The following is an 11505-nucleotide window of genomic DNA, read 5'->3' on the forward strand; positions in this document are numbered from 1 at the left end:
CACCGGATGTCAGAAGAGGAGATGTTGCTGCATTTGAAAGGTTTGCACTTCAGATACAGTCCCTTGTGGGAGTCCTTAGGACGCTAGGCTCTGATGGAGAAGTAGAGCTACAATGTGGCTCACATGTCGCCTGCCTATTGAGTAAGCTCCCACCAGAGCAGAGAGCAGAATTCCGCCGCTGCCTGGTGTCTCAGGGTGTGCGAACCCACACCTTAACTGACCTTTCAGAGTGGCTAAAATATGAGTCATGGTGCCAGGACTCAGAGGGGCAGTTAGCTGTAAGAGGGGCCAGAGAGAATCAGGGTTTCCGACCTGAGGGACAGACAATCAAAGCGCCAAACCACAGTCCTTCATGGCTCAAAGGATGCAGACAAGAAACCTGAGGTTCTCGAGCCACGTCCCACTACAGAGGAAATAAGAGCAAGCCATATTGTGCATATTGTAACAATGAGGAACACCACCTCAGTCAGTGTACTGCAGTATCCATGCTCACAAAGGATCAGCTGACAGAATGGATAAAGGCTAACAAGAGGTGCTGGCGTTGTGCAAGGGGTCACCAGGCAGCCCAGTGTAACCTGAAAAGGCCATGTAACCTCTGTCAAGGGAAACACCTCCAGGTGCTGCATGATGTCAATGTGAGGCCACCTAAGGAGTCATCATCAACACCAACACTGGGGAGCCGTGGAGCAGGAGCCACGACAGAGGTACTGTACCTTGATAGGCCCACAGAAGGCAGTCGGGTCCTTCTAAAGGTGGTTAAAATCCGCATTCACCACGGTAACAGAACCATCAACACCTACGCCATATTGGACGATGGTTCAGAAAGAACAATGTTGTTGCCAGACGCTGCAGAGCAGTTAGGTGTGCAAGGCATCCAAGAGGATCTACCCTGCGAACCATCAGACAGGATGTACAGACCCTTCGTGGAGCGCCGGTGTCATTCTCAATCTCCTCACCCTTCAAGCCAAAGACCAAGTTCTGCATCACAGGTGCATTCACCACTGCACGTATTGGGCTAGCGAGCCATACCTACCCCATGGAGCAACTTAGGAAGAATTATAAGCATCTGGTCGGTCTCCCTATACGCACCTTCACCAACATCAGGCCCATGCTGCTCATTGGGAGTGACCACCCCACTTGGTCACCCCCATTGAACCAGTCAGGTTGGGTCCTCCAGGAGGACCTGCAGCCATTCACACCAGACTGGGCTGGACACTACAGGGACCAGCAAGTGTAGTCTGCCACCTCTCCCATCCACCACAGTGTCTACTGACTACAGTAGCACCCCAAGTAAGTGAGCTCATGAAGCATGTTGAGAAGCTGTGGTTGGTCGATACAGTTCCATTTAGAAGCGAGAAGCTAGTTACTGCTTCAAAGCAGGACACAGAGGCCCTCACTATCCTCGAGGCTAAGACCGTCAGAGTGGAAGTCGACGGCATACAGCGTACGCCACCCCTCTGCTCCGCCGTAAGACCATGCCAGTGCTTCAAGCTACTCCAGAAGCAGTAATGCCCACTTTACGCAGTGTGGAAAGGCGTCTGGCCAAGGACCCTACCAAATCTGTAGCCTACAAAGTGGAGATGGAGAAACTGATCAAGGCTGGCTCTGTGATCAAGTGTGGCCCTGAAGCACCTGCTGAAGAAGGTCGTGAAGCGTGGTATATCCCACATCATCTGGTGAGTCATAACGGCAAGAACAGACTGGTATTTAATTGTTCCTATCAGTATCAAGGGCACAACTTGAACGATTACCTGCTTCCTGGACCAACATTGGGAGCCACGCTTGGAGTTTTGCTGCGCTTCAGAGAGCATGCTGTCGCAGTCAGTGGAGACATCAGAGGTATGTTTCACCAAGTTCGACTCCTCCCAGAAGATCGCTCCTTGCTCAGGTTTGTTTGGCGAGATGCCGATAGAGGAGAGCCCCCTGCAGTGTATGAGTGGCAGGTGCTGCCGTTTGGAACAACGTAGCCCCTGCTGCGCTACATTTGCCCTGCAGTGCCATGTCACAAATAACACCCAGCCAGGTGAAGATGTGAGGATTTCGGTAGAGAAATGTTTCTATGTGGATAATTGTCTCCAGAGTGTCCCCACCATTGCTGAAGCGAGGCATCTGGTCGACAGGCTCAGAGCCCTTCTTGCCTCTGCAGGCTTTGAGCTGCGTCAGTGGGCCAGCAATGAGCCAGATGTTATAAGCCACCTACCTGACGCTCGCTCTGCCAGTGTTGAGCTGTGGATGGCCCATGACAAGACCGATGCCCCAGAATCCACTCTAGGGTTAAGCTGGCTTTTTCATGATGACATCCTTGGCTACAAGCATCGCCATGTTGAGTATGGTGAGCCCACGATGCGCAACATATATAAAGTGCTGGCGAGTCAATATGACCCCTTGGGGTTCATCCTACCATACACCACTCGAGCTAAGGTACTTGTCAGGCACCTGTGGGACAAACACAGAGGATGGGATGATCCACTTCTTCCTCAAGAACTCCTGCAGCAGTGGAAGGCTTGGGAGGAAGAACTACAAGTCCTCCCTCGAATCACCCTGCCTCGCCCATTCCTTTCAAAGGAGGTGGATGTTTCTGGTCTTCACAGAGAGGTGCACATCTTCTGTGATGCCTCTGAAGAGGCATATGGCTCCGTGGCATATTTGCGGACCATGGACAGACACGGTGAGGTGCATCTATCATTCCTGTTGGCTCGCTCCAGAGTCTCCCCAAGCGACTTCAGTCCATGCCTCGGTTAGAGTTATGTGCTGCACTTACTGGTGCACAGCTCGCAGGTGCTGGAGAAAGAGCTCACCATCAACATTGACCAGATAGTCCTGTGGTCTGACTCCACAACGGTGCTGACCTGGCTGCAATCGGAGTCCTGTCGGTTTAAGGTCTTCGTTGGCACCCGCGTGGCAGAGATACAAGAGTTGACCGATAAGCACACCTGGAGATATGTCGATTCCACAAGGAACCCTGCAGATGATGAGACACGTGGAAAGACTTTGAAGGAGCTTGCAGAGCCAAACCGATGGAGTCACGGACCCCCCTTTCACCTACACAGTCCATATCACTGGCCACAAATCTCTGATGTTGATCAAGCAGAAGATGCCTCGAGCTGCGAAAGTCCATCTTCTGTGGAGTCACTGCTACCCGATCGCATCGTCCTTCTTCAGATCTGAACCAGGAGGACTCATGGAGGAAGCTGCTAGTAGCAACTGCACTGGAGTTGCTTGGGGCGGCTTATGGTCCTAATGATCAACTTACTGCAGACGACTATCGCCAAGCTGAGAGGTTGATCCTTCAAAGAGCTCAGATGGATACCTTTCAGCCAGAGTACAACCTCCTAAAGGCAGGTAAGCCAGTCTCCAGGAGCAGCCGACTCCTCACCCTGTCTCCAGAGCTGGACGAGGCTGGAGGTCTTATCCGTGTAGGCGACGACTCGACGAGCTGGAGATCTAGAACTGACAGCTCTGCATCCCATTATCTTGGACTCAGGCCATCCAGTGACTAGGCTCCTGATCCAGGACTTCGACAACCGCCTTCAGCACCCAGGCCCAGAGCGTGTGTTCGCGGAGCTCGCTCCTATTGGATCCTGAGAGGACGGGAAGCTGTCAGGCGTTACCAGATGAGCTGTGCTGACTGTAAACGTTGGAAAGCTAAACCCAAGGTACCAAAGATGGCTGACTTGCCCGAGGCCCGTCTGCGCTTGTTTAAACCTGCCTTTCATTCGACGGGGATGGACTGCTTCGGACCGTTTGAGGTCAAAGTGGGAAGACGCTTGGAGAAGAGATGGGGGATCTTATTTAAGTGTCTTACCACCAGGGCAGTGCACCTGGACCTCCTATCAGCTATTGATACGGATGCCTTCCTGATGGCTCTCCGCAGATTCATCGCCCGACGAGGGACGCCAGCGGAGCTGTTCTCTGATCAAGGGACAAATTTCGGGGAGAGAGAGCTTAATGAGACCTTCCAGAGGTTGGCACCTGACTTACAGCAGCTCCTTGCTCCACAGAAGATCTCCTTCCATTTTAACCCCCCCGCTGCTCCCCACTTCGGCGGGGTATGGGAGAGGGAGATACGCTCTGTAAAGAGTGCACTCTATGCCACAGTAGGTGCTCAACCTGTTCCCGAAGAAGTACTTTCCACCGTGCTCACTGAAGTAGAAGGAATCCTCAACAGTAAGCCCTTAGGTTATGTGTCTTCAGATGCTAGTGACCCTGACCCAGTGACACCAAATGTTCTTCTGATGGGGCGGCCTGATGGTTCACTGCCTCAAGTTGTTTACCCTGAGAGTGAGTTCTTGAGTCGTTGGAAACACTCCCAAGTTTTGGCAGACCACTTCTGGGCCCGTTTCATTCGGCTATATGTCCCAAGTCTACAAGTTCGGCAGAAGTGGCAGGCTTCACAAGTTGACATTACACAGGACTGTGTGGTAATGATCACTGACCCACATCTCCCTAGGGCTCTCTGGCCAATTGGAAAGGTGGTGAAGACTCATTCCAGCCCTGATGGACACATTAGGTCAGCTGATGTGAGAGTGAAGGAGAGGATCTACACCCGGCCAGTGTCCAGACTGGTGGTTCTACCTGCGCTTCCTTCTGGAAAGGATGAGGACAATGCTACACCTCCACCTGCAGCCAAACAATAGAACTTTGTGACCTTTAGTGATGAGCAAATGTATTATATACATTTGGGGGCGGCTGTAGAAAAGGCCCCAAAGTTACTTTAAAGTTATTAGTTCTGCTGTTCCATTCATCGTTAGATAGCTGTTAAGTTTCCTCGGTATAGCAGGGTTATTGAGGAAAGAGCTCCCCCTGCTGGCTACCAGCAAATAATATCAGGAAAATAAGCAGTGTAGTGCAGAGTGCCATGCGGTCAGTGTGCTGTGGATTGACTCTATCAGAGGTTCGCTGCGTGAATGAGAGGAGTGAGTACTGATGTGCTGTGATAAATGTGATAATGAGAGCTATGTTGTGTTCATTCTATGTTCGCTAACATAGTTCTGTAAAGTGTAGTAAAGTTTGTGTTTAGATGTTAGCTCCCTGCTAATTAGTCAACATTGCAGCACAGGCATGTTTATTAATAGTTTCCTCAGCTAACATGATGTGACTTTATGTTTAAAGCTTGAGATAGCTTCCTTATTTACTCTATATTATTTCTGTTGCCGTAAGATGATGCATACTTACATATAGTTCTGTGTTATGCTCTGTCCTTATAGAAACCACAGCTAAACAACAGCTAAACCACAGCTAAGCCACAGAAAACCCACAGCAAAGTTGTACTGCATGATCGCTGGCAGATTGTATATGTTACTGTGATGGAAAGGAAGTAAACATCCATAATCTAATCTCAACGCTCATTATTGTCTACTCTGGAATATTCTGGCTTTAAGTGGTGTTCTGGCCGACACACCTGAGTGAATCCAGTGAAATATCCTACCAGTGTCCTAACCAAACCAATCCTTATTTCTCTCCTACAGTTATGACCCTGGGTCATATTGTTTCTGTTTTACTGCACATGTGCAGCTCTGTGTACTCCCCTGCAGTGTTGAGTGTGTCAGTGTGTCTCTGTGTGGGTGTGTGTAGGTGATGAGCTGCTGATGCAGGTGGCTGAAGCTGATTGGATCATTGAAGAGGAAGGTGCTGCTGCTGATTAGATCTGACCACTCCCCCAGCCTTTAAATCTCAGCTGCTGCAGTCTGCTCTCCCCTTCACCAGCCACTTCCAAAGAAGCCAGCAGCTCTGTGTGACCTGAAACTCTAGCTTTTGTGACTTTGTGAATTGAGTATTTAGACTTAGAAATTAGCTTTGGTGACTTGGTACTTAGATTGTGATTGTTAAATTGTAAATTTGTGAAGATTTGTGTTAACCATTAAACTCTTGGCAGCAGTGAGTAACCACTTTTGTTAATTTGTTTATTACTCTTATTAAGACAATTAAACTGCTGCTTAACTTTGCTTAACTTGTACCTGGCTCCCTTGGGATGGGATGAGTGGGGCCACACATTGTGTTATGTCCAGGTTCCCCCAGACTGGGACGTAACAATTAATGAATGAACAGTCCCAGCATGCTCTGCCTCTCACTGGAAACACAATGTGCTGTGGAGCATGCTCAGTGAGCCCCTCCTGTAAACAGGCTGGTTGTTTTAGGCTCTCTCCTGTTCATGTTTGTCTGCTGCTGTTGTTCAGTGAGTGCAGATGATTATCAATGTAATTTAGCAGCTTTATCATGCTGATTTAGATTGTTTTGATACATGACATAGTTAACTAAGTGTCCTCATGTAATTTTATTTATGTCAGATTTGTCTCTCAGTCATTAATTTTCTAGTATTCAGGTCAAAGCATCAGAGTTGCATCCCTGTATGTACTCACAAGATGCAAAAAATTCTGACCAATTGGAGATTTAGCTTCACTTGTAAATGTCTGCATGTGTGCACAGACCAAACGTGATGTATCCATGCAACAATGCAACAAATTAGTCCATGATTTGGACCCAACTAAACGAACTATCATGCAAAAACACCCACAGGAGTAAAAGGATTTCTTTTTCATTGAAGGTAAAATAATAGTTAGCAGAAGTTCTCTCTCTCTTGCATCTTCGATGTTTTCTTATTTGATAGATGATCAAGCTACAAGCTGAAACATAACTCTGATGAAAGCAGGCACAGGATTCAGTGGAGGTGATGGCTGCTCAGAGCTAATGTGTGCCTGCAGAGTGACTTCTCCAGAGATTTCCATCTCTATATTACTTTTCAGCCTTTTGTCCTACTTTCAGGGAATTTTGCAATATGCATTTATTTAGTGCATCCTTTGGAAACCTGATCACTGCAGGGATAGAGACTTTATCTGCACCAGGGCAGCTGCTGGCCCTCGGAGTCAGACTTTATGACTGATGTGCTCTAACCTTTCCTTGCAGCACAACCAAAATGTACAAAGATCTCCTGAAGTTTAGAATTAAAGCGCTTGTTTCAGTGATGACTTTCTTTCTTTGTCCTTCTAGGCTTAACTCTACCAAGGACTAAAACATGGATCCCTCACTGGAGCAGAGTATGAATGGCCTCATGAAGGTGTTCCAGTCCCACGCTAGAAAGGAGGGAGACAAATACAAGCTGAACAAAGCTGAGCTGAAGCTCCTGTTAGAGGAGCAAATGGGTGATTCCATTGCTGTGGGTATCCGTCCCATTTCATCTTCATATTTATGTTTTCAAGAAAGTTCTGTTGTGTTTAAGGATTTAAATCCAAATATGAAACCCTTTCTTATATAAATTAAGTGATTCACCTCAAAAAGAGAGGCAGTAGTGTACTCTTAAGATAACAGACAACCTCAATTCCAAAAAAGTTGTGGCGCTGTAGATCAAAACAGAATGACTGTCAAATCTCATAAACCCGCACTTTATTCACAGCAACACATCAGATGTTGAAACTACGACATGTAACTATTTATTAACTTAACTGATGAGCTTATTCTGAATTTGATGGCAGCAACACATCTCAAAAAACAGGGACCATGTTTACCATTGTGCAGCATCCTTTCTTCTTTTAACAACAGTCTGTAAACGTTTAGGTAGTGAGGAGATCAGTTGCTGCAGTTTTGTGAGAGGAATGTTGTCCCATTCTTGTCTGATATGTTCTCGCTGCTCAACAGTCCTGGGTCTTCTTTGCCAGATTTTTATTAACTTTATGATGTAATGCTCCATAGCAGAGTTTAAGAAGTAGGACAACAACTCAAACACCCGTCTTACTGTGTTTCCATGAATTAAACCTCACCATCTCCTTCCCTTTCCCTCTTCTGTTTCCCAACCCTCCCTCCCTCTAAAGGGGCTTTGTTGTACACAAAGCTAAACTTGCCGACCTGTCCCTACTTTTCTGAGATGTGTTACTGCCCCTCAAATTCAAAATTAGCTCATATTTTTCAAGTTCTACTGTGAATAAAATATGGGTTTATGAGATTTGACAATCATTGCTTTCTGTTTTTGCATTTTACACAGTGCCCCAACTTTTTTGGAAACTGTATCTAAAGTTGGGACAAAAAGTAGGGAAATTAGTGTTTGATTATTTTTTGTTGTAAAAATGCCTCTCAGCATTAAATCTTATACCGTTGGAAAGCCTGTTTATTTCCCTTTTAAATAGTGCCACATTTGTAAGGAGCATGCATTTGTGGGATGAGCAGCAGAGCTAAGTGTGTGGGAAATTTGCCAAATCTTCTCTGCCAATACAAGCTAATTATGTGGTCACTACTGACTCTTGCTTTGACACCCCAAGATGACAGTTTTGTCTACAGATTTGCAGTCAAGGTTTGCCTTATGGTATGACCGACAGCCAGAACAGACTGCACACAGCCGACCTCCGGTCTCATAGGGCTGCCAGGAATCCTGCCATGACTGCCCTTCACCATCAGGCCCATTTGTGCTGGTGTCAGCACTGCAACCTGTACATTCACCACACTATGAAATAATCATGGAACATTATGAGATGGAGATGTTTTAAAGTTTAATGCAAAGCCGGAACTACACTCCAGACATGGCTGCTGCACTGTGTCACTCCGTCCAGTGGTTTACTCAAGAAATAGTTCTGAGTATTTGCTTCATGTGTCGTAATGTTACATAATTATACGTTATTATTTCATAGCGTGGTGAATGTGCAGATCACAACTTGTTCACGAGAGCGTTTTGGAGTTGTTGGATTGTGTATTTGATGAGTTTGATGAGGGAGAGCTGGAATACCGTCTGCTTACATTGAGTTGGCACAGCAGGTCCGAACTCGGCAGCGGCCAATCTAAAAATAGCTTGCACCGACAACAAATTTATTACTAAGACTATAGGGATTATGGCAATGGACGAATTTGCCAAAATGTTGAAGTATCCCTTTAAAGATGACAACGCTCGCCCCCCACAGTTGGGGGTCTTATTTTAGACTACCGTAAAATACCAAATAATCACCGGGTCCCAATTAACCGCCGAGTGTGGTAGTATATTTTGACAAATAAATGCCTGTTCCAAATAAACGCCGGGTGTAATTTATTTTAAGCTCCGATATGTGACTGAGATGAGATGAGAACCGTATAGAATCAACTCTCAACTCCCCCTCCATTCCTGTTCTTCTCTGTGTTTGACTCATGGTTTGACTGTTTGAGCTCCATAGCTCCGGCCCTACTCTTTACTCCTCCTGGATGAGAATGTCCGCTGAATTGAATACCGACGGTGGCAAAGTGCTCTGGAGTGATTTTGCTCTGCTTTTCCACTGAAATCAACGGCCGAATCACAGGCAAGAAAACACTTCATCTCATCATGAACAAACTCTACACTGGACCGAACACCGCCGTAAGTCCGCCATTGAATCAACTTCTCACTGAGCTGAGATACAGAAGCTACAGCAGCCAATAGGAACGCTCCCTCTGACCTGAGCCTGATTGGCTGCGAGTACTAGCCTCCTTATTGGCTGGGGCACCCCCCTCCCATGCTGGTTTTCTCAAGTGACATAGCAGCGCCAGGAATTAAACGGCTGTTCCAAATAGCCGCCTGGTCCCAAATAAACGCCTGGTCTGCTCAGTGACTGAGACAAATAAACGCCCCGGCGATTATTTGGGTTTTTTTTTAACCGTACCTCCAGAATTTGGGAGTGGAGAGGATGGAATGGCCTGCCAGCAGTCCTGACCTCAACTCCACTGAACACTTGTAGGATCAGCTTGAGCGTGCCAGAGTGACCGACACAACCACGTTGGCTGACTTGTTACAAATGCTGGATGAAGAATGGGATGCCATCCCACAGCAGTGTGTGACCAGGCTGGTGACCAGCATGAGGAGGAGGAGCCAGGCTGTTGTGGCTGTGTATGGTTCTTCCACACACTACTGAGGCTCCTGTTTGTTAAATGAGTAAATTGTAAAATTGCTAATACGTCATGTTTCTTCAAACTTCTATCATGGAATCTACCAAGCAGTTATGGGCAGAATTAGCTGTTTGGTATTGGCAGAGAAGATTTGGGACATTTTTCACAGGGGCAACCCACTTACTCGGCTCTGCTGCTCATCCCACAAATGCATGCTCCTTACATAATGGGCACCATTTAAAAGGGAAACAAACAGGCTTTCCAGTGGTATAAGATGTATTGCCAAGACGCACTTGAGGTACCTCCCTCTCTGTATGGAAAACTGAGAGTTTCTTCATTTTGGAGTTAACAGAAGGGTCGCACATTACTGCCCATTCTCTCTGCTGGCAGAACTGACGTACTGTGGATTTGAGATGTCTCACCTTGTGCAACATCTTAAATCAGTAATTCTCAACACGTGGCTCTAGAGCCAGATGTGGCTCCTGTATGTCTAAATTTGAAATATTATTCCCCCCTGAAAAACATAAAAAAGGGAAACTTTGACCTCAGAATTAGCCATTGCAATTTGTTTCCCACACTTCTAGAGTAGGCTTCATTTGTCAAACTTAATTATCAACCTTTATTTTTGTGTCTGTATATTTCCATTGGTCTTATTTGCAATTTTTTGCCTTTTTTTTTTTTTTTACCCTTTTTCCCACTTATAATCCATTTTTGCTGCTTTTTTCACCAATTTTAGTCACTTTTCACTCAATTTTTGCCACTTTATTGCTGCTTTTTTTACCATCATTGCCCCCTGTAAGTCATTTTTTTGGCATGTCTCTCCCATTTCTGCAACTTTTTCCTCAACATTTTTTTCTCACTTTTCACCCAGGTTTTGCCATTTTCTGCCTATTTGATCCCTGTTCACCCATTTTTGGTCATTTCTTTTGCAGCTTTTTGACCTTGCATTTTTCCCTTTTTTTGCCCATTTAAGGTGCTTCTTGCCATTACATTTCACTTTTTCTCATTTTCCCCAACATTTTTGCCAATTTGAGTCGTTTCTCACTCATTTTGGCCACTTTTTCTCCACATTTTTTTTCACTCTTCACCCAGTTTTTGCCATTTTCTGCCTATTTTAATCCTGTTCACCCTTTTTTGGTTACTTTTTTAAAGATTTTAGACCATTTTCTTTTTTTACCAGCTTTAACTTATTTTTATTGCCACTTTCACCCACTTTTCACCACTTAGATTGTGGCTCTTGCAAAGGCATTTTTCAATAATTTGGCTCTTTAGTTGAGCAGGGTTGAGTAACACTGTCTTTAATGATAGTAATAATTAAACCCTGTTAAATTTCTATCTTGACAGTCCTGTGTTTTTGTTTCAGGCCAGCAAGGATCCCTCTGTTGTGGATGAATTCATGCTTCAGCTGGATCAAGACAGGGATGGAGAAGTGGATTTCAAAGAGTTTGCCTACACGGTTGTTTCACTCACTGTCGCCTGCCATGAATCCTTGTGATGACATGTTTAAGGACTGCCAGCAGTGACACCATCCTTCAATGAGTAACACCTCATCACAGCCAGTGACCTCCTAAGTAATCATAAGTCATGCTGGATGTAAATTTCTGGGTCCTCACTGACAACACCTTGTAATGTTGTAAAGACGGATCATTGTTAACCAGTGTCACAAGTCTTCATCTTAATAAAGATGTTCAC

The 11505-nt window shown here is 45.9% G+C and overlaps 1 protein-coding gene across 2 annotated transcripts; it reads left to right on the forward strand.

Annotated features, from left to right (window-relative positions):
* Positions 1-5719: 5719 nt before the first annotated feature.
* LOC121513062 (protein S100-A1-like) lies at positions 5720-11505 on the forward strand. 2 transcript variants are annotated; one of them, XM_041792559.1, is made up of 3 exons: positions 5720-5877; positions 6988-7153; positions 11177-11505. In XM_041792559.1, the coding sequence occupies exons 2-3, from the start codon at positions 7013-7015 to the stop codon at positions 11306-11308; spliced, it is 273 nt and encodes a 90-aa protein (XP_041648493.1). In that variant the 5' UTR covers positions 5720-5877; positions 6988-7012; the 3' UTR covers positions 11309-11505. The 2 variants fall into 2 exon arrangements, with proteins under 2 accessions (XP_041648493.1, XP_041648492.1); XM_041792558.1 differs by lacking the exon at positions 5720-5877 and having other exon boundaries at positions 6987-7153.

The sequence above is a fragment of the Cheilinus undulatus genome, linkage group 8 (assembly GCF_018320785.1).
Source record: "Cheilinus undulatus linkage group 8, ASM1832078v1, whole genome shotgun sequence".
Taxonomy (NCBI): Eukaryota; Metazoa; Chordata; class Actinopteri; order Labriformes; family Labridae; genus Cheilinus; species Cheilinus undulatus.

What these genes read in the sequence shown, in the direction of transcription:
- LOC121513062 (XM_041792559.1), top strand. Translation starts at nt 7,013, where the DNA reads ATGGATCCCTCACTGGAGCAGAGTATGAATGGCCTCATGAAGGTGTTC. An exon ending in AAATGGGTGATTCCATTGCT is followed by an intron (nt 7,154 to 11,176) that starts GTGGGTATCCGT and finishes TTTTTGTTTCAG; the next exon opens with GCCAGCAAGGATCCCTCTGT.